This window comes from Podarcis liolepis, assembly GCF_965112155.1.
Source record: "Podarcis liolepis genome assembly, chromosome: 7".
NCBI classification, from domain to species: Eukaryota; Metazoa; Chordata; class Lepidosauria; order Squamata; family Lacertidae; genus Podarcis; species Podarcis liolepis.
In genome coordinates this window covers 76,306,818-76,327,933 of record NC_139561.1, presented here as the reverse complement: position 1 = coordinate 76,327,933, position 21,116 = coordinate 76,306,818, and the positions used below count along the sequence as shown (strand labels likewise).

General features: G+C 47.8%; 1 protein-coding gene across 2 annotated transcripts in view; it reads left to right on the top strand.

Moving 5' to 3' along the window:
• IGLON5 (IgLON family member 5) overlaps positions 1–20,116 on the top strand; it is a gene marked incomplete at its 5' end in the record, with an annotated part of 135,805 nt that extends 115,689 nt beyond the window's left edge. Inside the window, 5 exons of one of the 2 annotated variants that reach the window (XM_083515397.1) lie at positions 1,444–1,563; positions 4,711–4,842; positions 8,065–8,185; positions 12,851–13,002; positions 14,596–20,116. In XM_083515397.1, coding sequence (XP_083371523.1) covers positions 1,444–1,563; positions 4,711–4,842; positions 8,065–8,185; positions 12,851–13,002; positions 14,596–14,696 — 626 coding nt within the window. In that variant the 3' untranslated portion in view covers positions 14,697–20,116. Of the gene's footprint in view, positions 1–1,443; positions 1,564–4,710; positions 4,843–8,064; positions 8,186–12,847; positions 13,003–14,595 lie in introns of both variants that reach the window. The other variant, XM_083515396.1, reaches the window with a different exon arrangement.
• Positions 20,117–21,116: the final 1,000 nt, after the last annotated feature.

The following is a 21,116-nucleotide window of genomic DNA, read 5'->3' as shown; positions in this document are numbered from 1 at the left end:
CCGTTTTGGAGGCGCTTCGCAAAACGAATTTCCCTATGGGCTTGCTTCGCAAGACGAAAGCCCATAGGGAAATCTCCGGGGACCTCTTTTAAATGCTAGCGGTGGGGAGCAAAGCCTTTCCCCCCCCCTCCGGCCTTCAGAAGAGGTCCAGGAAGGCTGGCGGGGGCCGAAAGGCTTTGCTCCCCAGCGCCAGCATTTTAAAAGCAGTCCGGGATAGCAGGGAAGCGCTTCCTGCTATCCCGGACGGCTTTTGAAGGCAGGAGAGTCTCCGTCAGCAGCGGCAGCGCTGCCGCTGCTGGCGGAGAGATCCGCGAAGCCTGGGCGCGCTGCGCGCAGGCTTCGACATGCCGGCAAGTCTCCGCCAGCAGCGCCAGCGCTGCCGCTGCTGGCGGAGAGGTCCGCGAAGCCTGGGCGCGCTGCGCGCAGGCTTCTGCATGCCGGCAAGTCTCCGCCAGCAGCGCCAGCGCTGCCGCTGCTGGCGGAGAGGTCCGCGAAGCCTGGGCGCGCTGCGCGCAGGCTTCTGCATGCCAGCAAGTCTCCGCCAGCAGCGGCAGCGCTGCCGCTGCTGGCGGAGAGGTCCGCGAAGCCTGGGCGCACTGCGCGCAGGCTTCGGCATGCCGGCAAGTCTCCGCCAGCAGCGGCAGCGCTGCCGCTGCTGGCGGAGAGGTCCGCGAAGCCTGGGCGCGCTGCGCGCAGGCTTCTGCATGCCGGCAAGTCTCCGCCAGCAGCGGCAGCACTGCCGCTGCTGGCGGAAAGGTCCGGGAAGCCTGGGCCGGACAGCTTTTGAAGGCAGGCGGGGGGAGCAAAGACTTTCGCCCCCGCCAGCCTTCAGAAGAGGTCCAGGACCTCTTCTGAAGGCTGGCGGGGGGCAAAAGTCTTTGTCCCCCCTGCCTGCCTTCCCAGGGGCTTTTAAATCGCCCCGACAGCGGAGAAGTCCTCCGCTGTCCCGGGGCGATTTTAAAATGCCGCCCGCCAGCATTTTAAGATCGCCCCGGACAGCGGAGAAGCCCTCCGCTGTCCCGGGGTTTTTTAAAATGCTGGGTGTGGGAAGAAAAGCCCTTGTCCCCCCCCCCCCAGCCTTCAGAAGAGGTCGGGGGACAGACTGTCCCCGGACCTGGTCTGAAGTCGGTTTCCCTAGGAACGCATTAATTGATTTTCAATGCATTCCTATGGGAAACCGTGCATCGCAAGACGAAAAACTCGCAAGAAGAAAAATCTTGCGGAACGAATTAATTTCGTCTTGTGAGGCACCACTGTAGTCAAGCGACCAGAGTGTAGCTTTGCAGTCAAACACAATCATTTGTTAATTGCTGCAGGGCAGCTGGCTGTTCAAAACCTCAGAGGCACTGTCCTTAGGGTTGTGTCAAGGAAGACAGTGCCCCCTAGTGTTGGGAGGCCAGTAGCTCCTTGATATTCACTGCCTCTCCCCTCCAAACTCTGCAGTCCCTGCTCGGATCGTGAACATTTCGTCAGCAGTGACCGTGAACGAGGGAAGCAACGTGAATCTGCTCTGCCTAGCAGTGGGGAAGCCAGAGCCGACGGTAACTTGGCGGCAGTTGAAAGGTAAGGGAGGCTGGAGAGGGGAGGAAGGCTGAGGGTAACCCCTTTGTCCCCTATTCTGGAAGAAACTTACTCACCCCTCTGAGCAACTGGTTTCCTCTGCTAATGAATGAAGGCAGGAAGAAGGAAACCTGTTTACAGATTAGAACCATATGAACCCACCCAGACCTTGAAATCGCCACCTGAGGCCCTTCTTTCTGTGCCTCCTCCATGGGAGCTTCAGAGAGTGGCAGCATGAGAAAGGGCCTTTCCTGCAGTGGCTCCCTATTTGTGAAATGCTCTCCCATGGAGGCCCGCCTAGTACCTTCACTGTTCTAGGTGCCAGGTGAAAACGCTCCTCCTCAACCAGGTTTTTGGCTGATTAGCATTGTATGCCCCTTTAACTGTGTTCTTTAAATGTGAGTGGGGGGGGGGAATGGGTTTTCTTTGTTCCGGTTATTGTTTTTATTATGTCTTTTGTGTTTCCGTTTTGTATTTTTATGCCTTGAGATCCGTGGATGAAGGGTGGTATGCAAATCTAATGAATAAAATAAATAAATAAAATCAGAGCCGGCGATTGCCTACATCTCAAAGCAGGTTTCGACCCAAATAAATGCAACTCATACCCGTTTATATCTGTTAAGCAGGTGAAATTTGGTACTGGGTACAGAAATTAGCACCTCCTCTTTCTTTCTTTTTTAAAATAAGTAAACAAACAAACAAAGTTTCCACTCCTTAAAATTGCAGAATGGGCTTGAAAGAGTATCTTCGATGGTGAGTGAAATCCCAGAATTGTGGCAGAAAAGATATTGCAGTGGCAGAGAGTGAGAATCTAATCCCCTGCTAAACATAGCCCCCTCGCTCCTCCCCATGACTTGACCAAGGCGGTGCTTAATTATTCCAGCTGCAGAATGCAGCTTTTCTTCTTTTTCTTGGTGCAGAGCTTTGATTTGTTTATCAGCACGCACAGCTCCACCTCCTAGGCAAAGTTGCTCCCCATGCTTTAGCACACATAGCTTGTGGGGTGTGTGGGATTTTCACACTTACGATACTGGGATTTTTAAGATTTGATTTTGAGTTTTGACGAGTTGCCTAAAATGTGTTCGAGGAGGGAGGAGAATCAAGCAGCAATTAAATTCTGCTGGGAAACCTAAGATACAGACTCACAGGAAGATGGAATAATTCCTCACCTGGTTTTGATGAATGAGCAGTATCGTGAGCTGCCCGGGGTGACAAACCGCTCTAAACCCTAGCTGGTGCCTAGTGTCCTCCCAGGCTTTTAAACTTTTAAAAAAGCCTTTCAATACCTTAAAGCTGATATTGATTCCTATTTTAGTCTCTAATTTGGTAGGGGTTCAGGTATTTTATCTGTACCCTTATAGAGGTGTGTGTGTGGTGTGTGTGTGTGTGTGTGTGTGTGTGTGTGTGTGTAAAAGTGTGTGTTATTTAATCTGATTTGACGTTTTAATTCATGTTGTGCATTGCCTAGAGGACTAGTTGAACAGCTGGCTAATAAATGTAAATAATAAATAAAACATATTTCATAGAATCATAGAATCATAGAGTTGGAATAGACCACAAGGGCCATCAAGTCCAACCCCCTGCCAAGGCATTCCCAAACATCTCTACAAAGGCAGGAAGATGAAAATAAAATCAGGGGCACATGGGAACATTGATTTCCCCAGGGACACAGTTCCCAGAAAATAGGCGGCAGACCTTGGAAACACAAATGGCAGCAGGACTCAGCATCCCTGAATAGAGCTCGACATTGCTGGTAGCTGCCTACCTGCCCTCCTGCTTGCTTGTCTCTCTGGGGTTGGCCACGTTAGGCAGTTTGGAAGCTGTCATATTGATGTCCCCATAAAGCCCTGGTGAGGTCCTACGTTGGAGCCTTATGCAGGTGGTGCTGTGGTGTAAACCACTGAGCCTCAGAAGGTCAGCGGTTCAAATCCCTGCAATGGGGTGAGCTCCCTTTGCTCTGTCCTAGTTCCTGCCAACCTAGCAGTTCGAAAGCACGCCAGTGCAAGTAGATAAATAGGGGAAGGTAATTGGGAAGGTAAGCGGCATTTCCGTGCGCTCTGGCTTCTGTCACAGTGTTCTGTTGCGCCAGAAGCAGTTTAATCATGCTGGCCACATGACCTGGAAAGCTGTCTGTGGACAAATGCCGGCTCCCTCAGCCTGAAAGTGAAATGAGCGCCACAGACCCCATAGTTGCCTTTGACTGGACTTAACCATCCAGGGGTCCTTTACCTCTGCCTCACCTACATTGTGGCCTGATGATGATGATGATGATGATAATAATAATAATAATAATAATAATAATAATAATAATAATAATAATAATAAATTTATTATTTGTACCCCACCCATCTGGCTGAGCTTCCCCAGCCACTCTGGGCAGCTCCCAACTGACTGTTAAAAACAATACAGCACTAAATATTAAAAACTTCCCTAAACAGGGCTGCCTTCAGATGTCTTTTAAAGATAAGATAGCGGCTTATTTCCTTCACATATGAAGGGAGGGCGTTCCACAGGGTGGCCACCACTACCGAGAAGGCCCTCTGCCTGGTTCCCTGTAACCTCACTTCTCGCAATGAGGGAACCGCCAGAAGGCCCTCGGTGCTGGATCTCAGTGTCCGGGCTGAACGATGGGGGTGGAGACGCTCCTTCAGGTATACAGGACCGAGGCCGTTTGGGGCTTTAAAGGTCAGCACCAACACTTTGAATGTCAAAATGGTCTTGCTGTTCGCCACTGGAGCCTGCTGTAATCCCAGCCGGGGTTGGGTTGTGGGGTGCTGGTGTCAGACGGGTGCACGCTGGTGGGAACTCTGAAGGTCCCCTCCTTCCTGGTGCCAGCCTTGCTATGAGAACAGGGGTGGTTGGAGCTCATCCATTTATTAAGCCCCGGGAGAGAGGCCGTCCTTAGTTGCTGGGATGTGTTTGGCTTGGTAGGTTGCAGGTTGTGCAAGCTTTCCCCCCCCCCACTTCTAACCCACAACCCCCTGTGCTGTTGTCACAGCCCCGGTGCGAGGCAGCCCCTGCGTGTCCGAGGTGTGGATAACAGTGTTGCTGTCATATGTGTTTTCTTGTGTGTAAGTCTGTGTTTGTGTCTGTCTCCCTACTGCTGGCCCTGACCCCCTCCCCGCCACCCCCCTCCTCCCTCCACAACAGATGGGTTCACCAGTGAAGGGGAGTACCTGGAAATCACGGAAATCAACAGGCAGCAGGCTGGGGAGTACGAGTGCATCACAGTGAACGGAGTCTCAACACCTGATAGCAAGCGGGTCCTCATCACTGTCAACTGTAAGTGGCCCTCATATTTGCCTCCCAGTTCTGTCCCCTTCAGCCAGATCAAGGGTTGCAATGTCTGGGGCGTGGAGCTTCAGCTATGAAGTTAGGGATGGGTGGATCTGCCTTTTTCAGTTTTCTAAGTTTCCTCCCCCATCCAATCTTATCATAACACTGGGACCCTGAGGGACATCTAGTCCAACCTCCCGCAATGCAGGGATCTCAACACGCAGTCCCACATCCAGTTTGAAACCATACCAGAGCTCGCTTAGCTTTGCAAATAAGCTATCAGTTTTATTGCTGTTTAGATGTAATCCTCTACATTTTTGCAGTAATTTTTGGTTTTATTTCTTTAAAACCCTCATGAACATTCGTCAGAATGTTTAATACAGATTTCTAATGCAAAACTTTTCATATACAATTTTTTCCTTCATTTACATTTTTTTACAAAGTGATTTCCCCCAATATAATGTGTTTTTTGCATATTATTTTCACAATTACAGTGGTACCTTGGGTTACATACGCTTCAGGTTACATACGGTTCAGGCTACAGATTCCGCTAACCCAGAAATAGTGCTTCAGGTTAAGAACTTTGCTTCAGGATGAGAACAGAAATCGTGCTCCAGCGGCGCGGTGGCAGCAGGAGGCCCCATTAGCTAAAGTGGTGCTTCAGGTTAAGAACAGTTTCAGGTTAAGTACGGACCTCCGGAACGAATTAAGTACTTAACCCGAGGTACCACTGTATATGCATTTATATGCACACTTTAGTCTTGTGCATACATGCTGTGCATATACTTGGCTGCAGTAATTTTGCAATGGAGCATATGGGGGGTTTGATGGGAAGGGTTCCCCCTTTACTCTTGTGCATCTTATTTAGTTGGAGAACTGCATCACAAAATTCGGACAAGTGTGAATTTCAAAGGCTTGCTGTGTTTTGGTTTGAGAAGTGGGTCTTAAGTGACTTCTCAGTGAAATGCAAACAGAATTGAATTTCTCCACCAACCCTAGCTGAGACCCAGCCCTTAACTGGGAATCAGGAATGCAGGAATGACTCCAAAGGTGAGCGTGGAGCTGCAAGTGTTTTCACTGCCTCTCACTTCCCCATCTCCTCCCCAGCTTTCAATCACAGGGTATTAACATCTTATGTACCATGGGACTGCCCTTTGCTCCCTTAATAATGGTCTTTTCTACTCCTCCCCTGGCTAAACTACACATTACCTGTGAGATTATTGACTGGATCTCTTGTAAGAGATCCTGGCTGGATCTACACTGATCTGTAAAAACGTTATTAAAGGCTATTTTTTTAAAAAATGTCCTATTGCTTTCAATGCAATTTCCCAATGGCAATGGATCACTGCTCTGCAGCGCCCCCTGCTATCACATTTTAATAACGTGTTTATAACATTTTAAATGATGTGTGCAGATGAGTCCCCTGATCCATATAGATATAATTCAACTGCTGGGGTTTCCAAATTAGAAGTGGAAGAGGGACGCTTAACTCTTTCCCACACTATCTTGTCCCTAATATAAATCACCTCCAGGTTTCTGTTAGCCCTGAACTGGGAAGGGGATGGAGGAGTTTAAGTATCATCCTCTTCTTTCTGAGACATCACTGGCCAATTCTCACAACGTATTTCGCAACATGGGTGCTCAGGGCTGGTTTACACACATGGCGGAATGAAGTAATAGGGAGTTGGGAGTTGTTAGGCTGGGCTATAGCACTTAAGGCTGCTGGCAGGGAGGCCCGTTTTTAAACAGTGGGGGGAAAGATGGCCTTTAAGATGTGCAGAGCCCAGATTCTCAAAGGCTTTATAAATATTGACCAGGCTCTTGGATCGAAGGCTTGAAAGGCTAAAGAACGTTGGGGCAAGTTCTGGGGCACTGGAGCCATAGGCTTAGGATCACCACTCCCCCCCCTCTCTCAGCAGAGGCCTTTATGAAAAGGCACATATTATGCAGTTGGCATTGTCCTCCCCCCCTTCCCTTCCCTTAAATCTGTGATAGTGGGAGAAGCAGCAAAACGGCATGAAGAGGAGAGGGGATTTTTTTTCTTCCTCCTCTCTATCACTCCCTTGCACAGGCAAACATTGTGCCATGGTGTAGGGGTTTATGGGAGATGTGGTTCTTCCAAAGTCATCTTCTTTTGGAGGATGATGATGATGATGATGATGATGATGATGATGATGATTATTATTAATTTTATTTATACCCCGCCCTCCCCAGCCAAGACTGGGCTCAGGGCAGCTAACACCAAATATAAAAACAATTGATTGAAATACAGCTTTAAAAAAAAACAAGATTAAAATACAACATTAAAACATTAAAATGCAACCTCATTTCAGTGGAAACTCAATCAAAAACTTTTGGGGGGATAAAAACATCAAGTCTTCACCAAGGCTAACTATCCAGACTGGTTCTACATGGGCCAGAAAAAAGCCAGGGAAGTCCCCAAATAAGAGTTCCAACACAGAAGGAGAAAGGAAAAAAGAAAGAAGGGAAGGGAATCAAATTGATTCCAAGCCAAAGGCCAGGCAGAACAACTCTGTCTTACAGGCCCTGCGGAAAGAAGTCAGATCCAGATGCCAGGGGAAGGTCTGTCGTTCTGTGGTAGAGCATCAACCAGATTCAACCCCTGGCGTCTCCGGGTAAGAAAGCCTAGAAACCTTCTGTCGGTGTTGGCAGTGCTGAACCATGTGGACAAATGATCTGACTCAGTATAAGGCAACTTCCTATAATGTTATGATAGGGGAGCAGGGAATTCTTCTCTGACTCAGATTTTTATGCAAGCCAGAGAAGAACTTTTGGAACTTGTACAGCTTTACGTTCCCCTGTTGTGTTTTCCCCAATCCTGACTTGGGCCGCGTCCATACCATACATTGACAGCGATATGCTACCACTTTCAACAGCATGGCTTCCCCCAGAGGATTCTGGGAATTGTACTTTGTTAAGAGTGCTGAGGGTTGTTAGGAGGCCTCTGTTCTCCTCACAGAGCTACAATTCCAAGAGTGCTTCAACAATCGATCTCTGTTTACAGGGAACTCTGGGCATTGCAGCTCTGGGAGGGGAACACGGGCTTCTTAAGAACCTTCCCCCTTAAGAAACTACAGTTCCCAGAATTCTTTGGGGGAGCATCTCTACCAGAGGTTGGCAACTGGAGACTATCTGTTGAGGAACAGCTAAGACACCGCATATCGTGACTAATATATGCCTCCCACATCAACTGTTGTCTCTTCCTAGACCCTCCAACCATCACAGATGTAAAGGACTCACGTATCCCGATGGGAAAGAATGCACTTCTGCGCTGTGAGGCCATGGCTGTGCCACCTGCAGAATTCCAGTGGTTCAAAGACGACAAACAGTAAGTCATTCTTCTGCCCATTTCTTGGCCCTGGCCAGAGATCCATAACATTGATATCCCTCCAATACATTTGGGAGGGGGGATCACAGCTTAGCGGCTTTGCAACAGGGAGATCCTAGGCTCAGTCACTTACATCTCCAAGTTGAAAGGATCAGTTAGCAGGGGAGGGGAAAGACCGCTGCCTCAGACCAGGCAGAGCTCCTGCTAGGGGTCCAAATAGCGTAAGCAGCTTTCTGTGTTCCTTAAGGACCTTTTGGCACAAGCCATTTCTTCTCCCCAGGGCAAAATTGGTGTGGTGTAACCACGTGGTGGAATGTGGTAATGATGTGGACTGAACTACTGCAGATGTAGGGGGTGTGCGTTTGAATGCTCCTCCATGTACAACGACAAAAAAGGCCCTTTAAAATACTTGGAGTAAAAAAGACCTAGGTACAGTGGGGAGAAAGGTTCTAACTTTGGCCTGCTCCCTTTATATGCTAGTTTTCTACTTGCAGGGATGTTTCCCCCCACTTTTTGGCAGCATTAAAACATGTCACCCCCCCTCCTGCCATCTGAAGTGGTACTGTCCATTCTGTAAACTCAGTATCGGTTGTGCTGCAGGCACAGTCCAAGCCATTGTGCTTGGTAATTCTCAGCACCCTGCAGTTCCCTGGATTCTCTGTGGGAACCAATATCTTGCAAGATAAGACCGGCATAAGCTTTCATCAGAGGTGCATTCCAATTCTCCAATCAGGGCTGGCTGCTGAGCTTCTTGATCTTGTTTCCATTTGGCAAGACAGTCATTACTCTCCAGCAGCCTTTCTCAAACTCAGGTCCCGAGATGTCATTGGACTACAAGTCCCATCACCCCTAGCTACCAGGACCAGCAGTAAGGACCCAAGTATGAGAAAGTCTGCTCCGCAGCCGTCTTTTTCTTTGCCCTCCTCCAAACTCTCCTGTTTAAGCAAATAAATAAAAAGGAAAAGAAATTACGGGACTGGCACTCGGAGGTCAGTGTGGCAGCACAGGCAATGATTGCGGAAGGCCCCGAATTCAATCTCAGCGAAAAGGATCAAGGTGGCAGGTGATCGTGACGACCCTTCTCTGCCTGAGATCCTGGGGAGTCATGGCCAATCAGAGCTCTGAGATAGGCAGGCAGATCACCTGACCTAGTAGAAGGCAGCTTCTCTTCCCCCCTCCCACCATGTAACTTCGCTGTGCGTCTCATTAGTTAGACAGCACCGCATGCTTTAACCTTCCAAATGGCAATCTTATTAAACAAACCCACGGCGCGTACTCATGGTCGCTTAACGCAGATTAATTTGTAACTCTCCAAGCAGAACACGGCCCATCAGTCACGTATAGTCCCCCGTCCCCCGGGGGGCTTGATAAACCGTGTGGTGTGGTTGCCTGCCTGGGATTGGGGGGGGGGAGAGGGGAGCTGTTGTCAAGTCCCCTGGCAGGCCCTGGCGTGTGATGAGTGGGTTGTGTTCACCTGGTACAGGTGGGAAATGGCAATTTGTATAGGTTTGTAGCAGGCGTGGCCAAATTCTGTACAGCCCACCTGGTGGTGCTGTTCCGCAAAACCTCTCATCACCCTTGACCATTGGGATGAGGGAGAGATTTGATTTAGTTCACGTTTAAAGGGGAACCCATCAAATTTGCCCTTCCTGACCTGAAACAAAAAAGCAAACCCAAATATCAAAATTCACGCTTTCCCGAATTTTGCAATGCAGTTCTGCAGTCAAGCGATGGGAACAAAGGTTAGGGGGAATGTGCACATTTGGCATAGTGGTTCCATTCCTGGGTGGCCTGGGTTGGCAGAGTGGGCATAAGCCCACTCCACCCTGTTCTGCCTCTGTTCTGTCCTCTTCTGGGCTTTGGGAAGGAGGTGCAGGGGCTCTGGCTGGTCCTAGAGCCCTCTCACCTCCTCCTAAATATGGGAAAGTGCTAACTAGGTTTTGGGAAGGAGGAGGAGGGCACTAGGACCCTGTCAAAGTTCTCATGCCTCCATCCCAAAGCCTGGAGCCTCGCTTACCAGTCTTTGAGATAGCATCCCACCCCCCCACCCCAGCTCAGCACCCAGTGCATGAGCACTGCTTGCACAGCCTTAACTTTGCCCCTGGATTTTGCTCTTTTCCATGTTTGCATTCATTTGTCAACTCAGTAGGAAGGAGTAAGTGCTGTAGGGAGAAAAAGGCTCCTGAAGGAAGAGGCGGAGGGGGGAGGGGGAATTTCTGTGCTTAGCTGAACAGCTGAGGCCTCTCTTTCGGGAGCCGAGTTCTGGTTCTGCAGGGATTGACACCTGACAAGATGATTTGCAATTATCTCCCGATCAGCCTCCCAGTTGTTTCCCTCCAGTGTTCCCGCACTAGCTTGGTGATAACAGTTCATGGTTCAAACCTCTTGTGTCTCAGGGGGGCTGTTTGTGGTTAGAACTGCTCAGCGAAAAGAAACCATGACTTTTTATCTTACTTTATTAGGAAACAATGACAGAGCTGTGGGCGCACTGAACATCAGACGCAAAAAGTCAGGGCAGAGGGTGGGAGGAAGCCACCCAGGAACACAAGGGGACACACACACACACACACACACACACACACACACACACACATATATACCCAGTGATTTGATAGCTGTCAGTAAAAGCAATGTGGAGTTTATACAAGAAAATTGTCAGAAGCCATAAAATTATGAAGTTCTGGTTGATGAACAAGCAACTGGGGTTTAATTTGAGCTGGAGCTAAGGGCCAAATAGCATATTCCATGTCCAGATTCTCTCAATATTTTTGTTTTTACTTACAAAGCAGTGACAGCATGCTCTAAATTTGATCAGAGTGGTAGCATCGGAGGGGGAGGCAGTGTTTAATCTGAAAGGCTGCCACACGGGTGAAGGCAAAGGATTGTTCTCTGCCTCCCCCAAAGGGCATGGTATTTGTTTGGTTGAACATTAAGAGAAACCTGGTGACTTTTAAGAGCAGCTTAATAATAGAACCCCATTTCCTAGGGGGGTGGTTTCTCTGTGAGTAGTGGTGGGACAACCATTTGTGAAGAATGCTCATTTTCGATAAAGCTATCAATGGCTACCACCAGGTTGGTCGGAGGTGGCAATGTTGCTAGAAGCCACAGGATGGGTGAGGATTCTTGTGCTCGGGTCTTGCTTGTGGGTTTCCCATAGGCATCTGGTTGGCCACTGCAAAGACAGGACACTTCACTAGATGGGTCATTGGCCTGATGTGCCGGAATCTTCTCTTGTTTTTATTTTTGCTCTGGAACTCACACAACAAGCAGGAGATTGGACTAGATGGTGTAGATTTTGGCCATAGCGAGATGAATCACATAGATCTTCGTGGAAGCTGAACTGTAGGGAAACGGAAGCGGCGCTGATTGAGAGAAACCAAGGAAGGGCAGAAATTGCCTCCTTCCCCCATCCCTTCTTGTAACCAATTGAGCCAATAACCAGCACACTGCAGACCAAATAAAACTCTTGCTCTTTCTGGCTGCCCAGGAGTGCAAAAACAGGGACGCCGGTCAAGCAAGGGGAGGGGAGGAAAGATAATAACATGGTTGCTGGGCTGCATTCGGTTTGGTGAGTCACGGGTTTTGCAGCTGTTCAAACCAAGCCAGGCTAGATGGCTTCATAGATTTAAAACTCGGGGGTGAGGGGAGAGAAAATAGCCTGGATAATAGGAGAGTCTGTATGTGGAATACTTTGCCTGGTAGGAGGGCTGGCGTGGGATATACCATCCTTGCTGCCACATTTAATAAAGAAGAAGCTTCCCTCTCAGGAGTGGCAAGCAACAATACGTATGTGTGCATGCACATTCACACACACACACCACCGTATCAGAGAAAAGGAGGCAGGTGAATCCAGATCTACTGCCGCTGTGGGTGTTGTGGTCCAACAGATGATGGATCGCCTGCCTGACAGGCCAGAGCAGAGATAAACAGCCACTGGGACTGTGGGAAGGTGGCATAGAGAGGTGTGGAAACTGCAAAGGGAGCCCTTGGACTGCATTGGCCTATTCAGCCTCCTGTAGCTTTTGATTTCTGGGGATGCCTTTGAAGCACTCCCTCTCCAAATGCCTCCCAGGATTCGAGGGCTTCCAAAACACCTAGCCTTGTTTCCAGAGCACCTCCAAGGATGCATGAGCAAGCTGCCCCTTTGCGATTTCTTGACTTGGTTCGGACTGATACCTATGTGCGGTTTGCCAGAAAAGTGTCCCCTTTTGCATCTCCCCTGCCCACCTCCTCTGTCCCCGCTCCTCTTCTCCTCACAAGTTACCAGCAGCGATCCAAAGTGTTTGTGCCTGGGTGAAGCCATGGTGCAGGGAAAGGGATCTAGCAACACAAATGCGCAAGAGGGTAAAGACCCCCCTTTTTGTGCACTGGGATTTTGACCACGCACAGACGTGCCAGGGCATGTGGGCAGCTTCCAAGGGTTGCAGTGGTGAGAGGTGCGAACTAATAAACAAGGGCCATCACTGGAAACTTATATCTCTTTAACAAAGGGCTAACCCTCATGCAAAGAAGCCAGGAAATAGAATGCTGATCATGGGCAAATCAGGGACCGGGCATGAGATCAGTTGCAAGCTGGTATTTTCTATAATTCCCCGTATTCTCAGAGCACAATGCTTTAACAATGTTACCCGCCCATGCTCTCCTCCCACTCCCTTTTCCTAGCAGAGTAATTGGCGGCGTGGATGGACTGCAGATCCAGAACGAGCGCACTCGTTCCATGCTGCTCTTCAGCAACGTCACCGCTCGTCATTATGGGAACTACACCTGCCTGGCTTCCAATATCTTAGGCTCCTTCAATGTCAGCTTACGGCTTATCAGTGAGTCTCTCTTCTCCTCTTCCTGCTACCACCTCCCCCATCCCTGATGGAGGTTGTGTCTTAACCTTGACTGGGCCCACTATGAAGGGCCCTTCTCCTCCCAATGGCAGGTTTGCCTGTCACCACTTGCACCCTCAGTTTGGCTCCTAGAGCCACTGGACTGGCCGGGCATATGAAAAGTAGTGTGGGTGGGAGAGAAATTGGATCCACTTTGCATCGGAAGGTGAAAACTAGAACTTCCCAGAACAATGCGCAGACCTCTTGCAAAATACACCCATCTCTGAATTTTGCAACGCAGCTCTCCAAGCAAGTAAGGCATACAAAACTGCACGCACTAGTAATGTGTGCATTAAAAAAACATGCATCGGTTAATGACAATAGTATACACAAAAGGCATAATATTAGGGGGAATTTCTTTGTAAACAGGTTAATCAAACAAAATTGCAAAAAAAGGTGTTTATTAGGAGAAAGGTGTAAGGGAGAAATGCACACTATAATGGTGGTGAATTTATAATAATAATAATAATAATAATAATAATAATAATAATAATAAGATTTTATTATTTGTACCCACTCATCTGACTGGGTTGCCCCAGCCACCTTGGGTGACTTCCAACAAATATAAAAGCACAATAAAAAATCAAACATTCAGATGGCTTCTAAAAGTCAGATAGTTGTCTATTTCCTTGACATCTGATGGGAGGGCGTTTCACAGGGAGGAAGTCACTACTGAGAAGGCCCTCTACCTGCTTCACTGTAACTTCACTTAGCTTCGCAGTGAGGGAACTACCAGAAGGCCCTCAGAGCTGGACCAAACAGTGGGGGTGGAGACGCTCCTTCAGGTATACAGGGCCAAAGCTGTTTAGGGCTTTAAAGGTCAGCACCAAAACTTGACTTATGCTCAGAAAAGTACTGGGAGCCAATGTAGATCCTTTAGGACCAGAGTTATATGATCCCAGTGGCTGCTCCTGGTCATCAGTCTAGCTGCCGCATTCTGGATTAGTTGTAGTTTCAGAGTCACCTTCACGTAGAGCGCATCGTCGTACTCCAAGCGGGAGATAACCAATTTTAAGAAAAAATATATTTGCAAAGTGATGTACAATTGTGGAGAATGGAACTTCTAAGACTGGAAAAATGAGACACTGTGGGTACTCAAAATTGACACATTTGCCTAATCCCAGTAAGGTAAAGGTAAAGGGACCCCTGACCATTAGGTCCAGTCGTGGCCGACTCTGGGGTTGCGACGCTCATCTCGCTTTATTGGCCGAGGGAGCCGGCGTACAGCTTCCAGGTCATGTGGCCAGCATGACAAAGCTGCTTCTGGCGAACCAGAGCAGTGCACAGAAACGCCGTTTACCTGCTGGAGCGGTACCTATTTATCTACTTGCACTTTGAGGTGCTTTTGAACTGCTAGGTTGGCAGGAGCAGGGACCGAGCAACAGGAGCTCACCCCATCGCGGGGATTTGAACCGCCAACCTTCTGATTGGCAAGTCCTAGGCTCTGAGGTTTAACCCACAGTGCCACCCGTGTCCCATCTATCCTAGTAGAGAGGGCCAATTTTATTTCTAACACCCTTCTTCTCCTCCTCTTAGGACCAGGTTCTCTGGACAACATGGCAGCCTCCAGCATGGAATCTCCCCTCTTCCTGGGCCTGCTGTCATCTGCCTTTGTGACTCTGCTGTTTAAGGTTTAGGGCGGCTGGGGAATTGAAGCAGAAACACGGAAGGAAACAGGTGAAAGGGAATGAATCCAAGAGAAAGAGAGAGAGGGGGAGGCATCTCTACTTTCTGGAAAAGATGAAGAGAGAGAGGGAAATGAAATTTATCAAGAACCCCATCACTGTGAGGGATAGAAGAAAACAAAACGAAACGGAAAAAAAATATGCATTTGTTTCTACAGCCATTTATCTTCACACTCCATCTCAGACACTCCCAGTTGAACTTGTTATTTAACACAACCGAAAAGACACAGGGCTCTATAGGGTTGACTGCAGACATTGCTCACCCCACCCCTCACCTCTGCGACTTAAATGGAACAGCAACATTTTCTTCCTTGGGCTGATGGGACCTTTCGTCCTTCGAATACACAGACCCCGGAATACCGATTTCACAAAGGGTTTTGTTCTTTCTGTTATTTTAACCTCCTTTTTTTTCTTTTGGTTCCTTCTTTCGCTGTTGTTTGGGAGCAAGGATTTCAGCAGCTGACAACATTTAGGAGATTCTCTTTTAATTATTATGATTTACAAGCTGGGCTGAGAACCTCCATAGGCGGTGGAATTCCTTCTGCCCCCTTCCAGATTCATTCAGACAGATTTGCAGGCCATTTGTTATTATTTTTTGCAGCCTGGGGCCAGGAAAACTATCAGCAATATTTGGAAGGCTGCTGAGCTCAGCCTAGGCAGGAAGGGAGTCCTTTGGGGCATTGCGAGAGAGGCTGACATCATATAAATGCACTCCGCGAACGCTGTCTGAGGACCAGCACCGAGAACCAAACCCGCAGCCCTTAGACACGACCGGCATGCCAGAGTCTTTGGAAGAACTGTTAAAGGTCATAGAGCCAAGTCTGCTAAGTTTTTTGAGGCATGGAATTTCCACCCTTTAAAAAGCAGGGGTAAGAATGACCTTCTCCTGACAATGTTGATTGCCAGGTAACGTTATGCGGCCTGTGGAGAGAAACCAGGAAGAGGGAATGGCTGGTTTAATTCTTTGTTTGGCCCAGGAATTTTCCTGCTTTTGACAGTGATTGGGTTGGGTTTTTGTTTTGTTTTTTTCATTCGTTGGGGGTGGGGTGTATATTTCCGCTGGAAAAAATCATTGCTTGGAACATCTGCCAGCTCTCTAAAATCAATGGTGTTCTTTTTTTGTACTTTTCACAAAATCTTTTCTCGGCAATTTCCCTTGAGCTAAGGACTCCCATCCCCCCCCCTCTACCTTTATACACACATACACATATGCACAAACCCACACCAGTATCTCTCCTCTGTATCTTTGTTGAACAAAAGCACCGTGGCACTTGAATTCTTCCTTATTTATGTCTTTATTCTATTTCCCTTCCTCTTTTCTTCTTTGCTCTTCCTAGTTCTCGAGTCATTATTGCTGATTGTATCTCGGGACCCCCCAGCCCTGACTTCAAAGGCTCCCTTTCAGACGGAATTATAATCAGGGTTTTGTGTATTCAGCACTTCTGCACATGCACCACACACACACAAAAAGTCCAACGTTTGGGATAGGATTCAGCATTCGGATATGTCATAAAAAATAAAAAAATAAAAGTTTCTAGTCCTTTTGTAAAGATAAGCTTGAGAATGTGTGGAAAATACCAGCGGGTATCTTTGTGGATGTGATGAGGCATAGCTAATCATAGATCCAGAAATGCAAGCAGCCTGGTAGAGTGGAGATTAGTCATCTTTCTGCAGCCTGTTTATTAAAAGTCTCAGTAAAGGCAGTGATGCAGATAGGTACAGTTGAACCTTGGAAGACGAACAGCTTAGTTCCCAAACGTTTTGGCTCCCGAGCGTTGCAAACCCGGAAGTGACTGTTCCAGTTTGCAAACTATTTTGGAAAGCTCAATGTCCGACGGGGCTTCTGTGGCTTCCGATCAGCTGCAGAAGCTTCCTGCAGCTAATCAGAAGCCATGCTTTGGTTTTTGAATGTTTTGGAAGTTGAACGGACTTCCAGAACAGATTCCGTTCACCTTCCAAGGTACGACTGTACTTTGGACTTTGAGGTCCTCTCTTTAGGTAGCAGTGTCTATCGCTTCACTTGCTTCACATTGCGATCTGCTGGCCCTGCTGTGACTGGGGCTGCCTCCCGCTCATTCTGCCAAGTGGGGCCTTAGACACTTGCCCTGAAGTCCTGTCTCGATGGAACCGCTGCTATGAGGCTAATAATACCTCTTGTTTTCATGCTGGCCAAGGAGGAGATTGTCTACTTCAGTGGCCAACACAGAAACACAAGAAACTGGCCCCTGAGCTGGTTAGCAAATCCCTCCTGCAGGCTAGTAGTTTTGTAGACTTATTTGCAAGGCTATGTGGGTGATCCTTCCCTGCAGATATATCCCCCATCCCCAGTACAATTGGAGGTAGCTTGAAAGAGAAGTTTCTGCTTGTGAGGTGTGCAGGTTTTTGCATGGTTTGGGCATCAAACTAAATGTTGTGGGAGATGCTGAGAACTGAAGAAATGCCACATGTGAGGCTGATAAGTGACAAGTTTATAAGGAAAGCCCAACACATTGCAGCTGGCATTTAGTCAACACAAAATTGCATCTCCTTCTAGCACACCACATGCCCATAAAGGGGTTGTGTTTCCAAATGTGTCAGGAGGAAGTCAACAGAAACACTGGGGATCACTGGTCAGATGACATCTGCACCTTATTGGCCTTGCTTCTGGCGTCTTTCCAGTTATCAGTGTGTCTCCCTGTTTTGTTTGTAGCTGCTGATGCCACTACGGAAGGAGGAAGAGGAGATGAAGGGTTGCTGTTTATGACTGCAGCCGCAGATCTCCTATAACGTCTATGTAGTCCAACCCTCAAAACTTATAAGATGTGCTTTGACTAGGTTAATAAAAATAATAATGCATTTACAGTAAGCAATGGTAATGTAGCCTCTCAATCCACTTAAATGAAACTGCTTGTTTGTAAGATATATCGTGCAAATGCATGCAAATGTGTTCAGTTTCCACTGTCCTACACAAGTTGCTAGACCTCAGCATTTCTTGACACAGAATGTAGGTTAGCAGAATAATGTTAGTTTCTTTTTAAACATGGAGTATCTACAGTCCTATGCAGCTGTGCACATGCCAAGATCCTGCAGGAGTACAGAAAACTCAGAATGTGGTAGGGGTTGGTTTCAGTTTCCTGGGAATCCCAGCTTTCTTTCTTTTGGGCGAGGGGAGAGCAAGTTCCTAGCTGTTATAGTTATGGCTGTATGCTTGCAAAACTTTTTTGTGCTATGCCTGCTGAATCTCTGAAGCCAAAGAGGTGGCTGAACAAGATCCCAAGTGGTCTTAGCTCCTTGTCCCTCTCCTTGAGTAGCAGAAGAATGATTATGTAAAAATGGGGGGGGGGGTTTTAAAAAATAGTAGGATGAATTAAACAAAACGAGGGGAAAAAATATTGAGTTCATTTGCATAGTTTATGCAGATTGCAGAACTGGGCTTTTCTTGGTGCAGAATTTACATTACCTTGCTGCAGAATTTTTCATTTGGCAGACAGTACACAGAGCCCTGGTTATAATTGAGAATCCAGAGCATGCACACACAAGCATCATCACCACCCAACAAAGGCAGAGTGGTGGGACCTTTTCTGCATCTCCAGAAGGAAGGCTCTAGTTCTCACCTTGTTAGATTCTACTCTGGTATCATGTCAGAGGCATCTCCTCCTGAATAGCATTTCCTTGTCCCTCCTACATTCTCAAGGTTATTGCTGTAGCTGGAGGTGCTCCTGACACTCAGCAGAGGTGAGAGAGCCCATGTCAGGACAGGGATGGGAAACCTGAGGTCCACCAGGTGTTCTTGGACTCCAGCTCCCATCAGCCTCAGCCAGCATGGTTGATGATCAGGGCTGATGGGAGTTGCAGTCTTAACAACTATGGGTTCCCCAGCCCTACAGTAGCAGATATTGGGGGTGGTTGGTGATGCTCAAATTGTGCCTCCAGCTGAAAGGAGGAAGCGTGGCGCTCTGGTATTGCATATGGTGCTTGGCTCACTGTAGAGACTCGCTTGTGCTTGCTTGTGTTAACATCTGATTGCTGTACATACAGAAGTGGGGAGTGAGAGAGAGGCATCTGTAATGTAGGTGAGGATGCTGGCCAAGCCAGCACAGGGTTTCCATTCGCATTAAAAACCCTGGTTGAAGCAGGAGTCTCTCTTGAAGCCTTATTTGCCCTTGCAGGAATGGCAGAATGGCTGAATACCAGTGATAACTTCTCAGAGAGCTGGAGGTGATCTTATGGAGCTTTCTCACCTTCAGTGCATGGGGTTTTGTTTGTTCTTTGTGGCCTGCTGTGGTCCCTAGCCAAAACGTTCCTTGAAAGTTCCACAGTGCTTCAAACAGTAGGAGAGGAAAGCCAAAAGGAGCTCCAGCCAGGGCACCCAGGATTGTATGAGCTGTATGTGTGTTTTGGTGTAGTGCCTCTGTTAAATTATGGTTGACGCACTTCTGTTTAAAAAAATGTACATGAGAGAGCAGGTGCGTCTCCATGCAAGCAGGAAACATGGACAGTTTCCCCTTAGGGATGAAATTGACTGGACCAGGAAATACTTATTTGGTCTAGTCAATTTCAGCACTCTTATTACCTGCTATGAGATTAAGGCTGCTATTTTAAGCATGCTTACAGGGGAGTAAGTCCCACTGGGCTCCATGTGGCTTTCTTCCGAGTAAACATGTACTGCTTGGGAAGGGCCCTTAATTAAAAAGCAAGGGAATGGAATGAGCAGACCTTCTACCCCGGGCAGTAAATCCCCTTCTGCTTCCATTATCTGTGTGTACTTCCATAGAGATAAGAGGGGAAGTTCTCCCATATGGCCAGAGAAACAACTGTCTGTACACAGTCCAGATTTCACTCACCTTTGTTGTCTTCTGTCTGTATTCTGTCTTCAGGACTTAGTCATCACATCTGTTCTCCCTTGTGCCCAGGGTTAAGGAGAGGGCATCCAGGCAGATTTGAACCCTTCCATTTTTGATAAATTAAGCACTGCTGCAGACGGAGGTCAAGAGCAGTAGGGTAATGAAGGGGGCAGCTAGGCTTCTGATATGCTCTGCAGCTGGCTGTTTTCCCCTGGAAGAAGTTGGAATTTGGCCAAGGGGTGCCTCTCTTGCTGGACAGTTCTGCAGCTCCCATTCATTTCAATCTATACAGGAAACTTTCTCAGTAGGGGTGGGGGGAGAAATGTGATTCAGTTCTCATTTAAAGGTGAATGTACCCACCCTCACCTTTCGGAACCAAACATGAACAAAAAAAAACCACAACCATCCTTCGAAAAGGGCACGTCTCCAGATTTTGCAATGCAGTTTTCCAGCCAAGTCAGCTGCAAAAAAAAACCACCCCCCAAACTGTGCATATTGTTGTAATGTGTGCATTAAAAATATGCATGTTTGTGAAAATTAGGTTAAAAATGCATTATATCTGTGGAAACTGCTTTGCAAAACATGTGTATATCAGGCAAGTCTGCATACAGAAATGTTTACACTAAGAGGAACACACACTGAAATGCTGGTTAATTTTCATGAGGACTATATATGCAAACTGTTGTGGAAATGAGGAAAACTGAACATTTTGGACTGAAAAAAAGAAAGGAAAGAAACAGAAACTGAAATGGACGGATTTACCCATCCTTACTTCCCAACTGAGCCCTACATTTCCTCTCCTGCCCTGTACTTCATGGAACTCCAATCTGCCTCAGGTGCTTCCGCATTCCCTCCATCCAGGTTGTCTTGTAGCAAAACCACCCATCATCATCATCATCATCATCATCCTCTCTATCCTCTGCTGCAACATTCCCACTTCAGTTCCATCTTCTCAGCACCTTCACCCATTCATTCATTAATTCATTCATCCATCTGCATCAGTAGTTATGGCTATTTAACAGTGTGGCGCAGGAGGGATACACAGAGCACAGGAATGGTGCATTCTTTGACCCCGAGGGCCCACAGTCTGCATGAGATGGACAAGACAAGGATGGAGAGAGGCCAGGGATGAATGAAGTGGGTTGGCAGTACAGGGTCAGGCAAAGCGAGGCAATCCTCTGTTCTGTCGCTATAAAGGGGAGAAAGTGCTCTTGCAATCTGGTCCTGCTTACCTGTTTCCCACAGGTTGGCCACTGTGAGAAGAGCATGTTGTGGACTAGATGGGCCAATGGCCTGATTCAGCAGGTTCTTCTCATGTTCTTCTAAAGGCTTCTGATAATGCAGGGATTGGGCTGTTACTGTAGGACAAGTAACCTTCTTGGAGCTGGCTGGGGTTGAGGGCACCAGGTTGGGAAAAGGTGCTGTAAGCGGTTGGACTGTTGTTCCCTAGGAAATACCGTATTTTTTGCTCTATAAGACACACTTTCCCCCTCCTAAAATATAAGGGGAAATGTGTGTGTGTCTTATGGAGCGAATGCAGGCTGCGCAG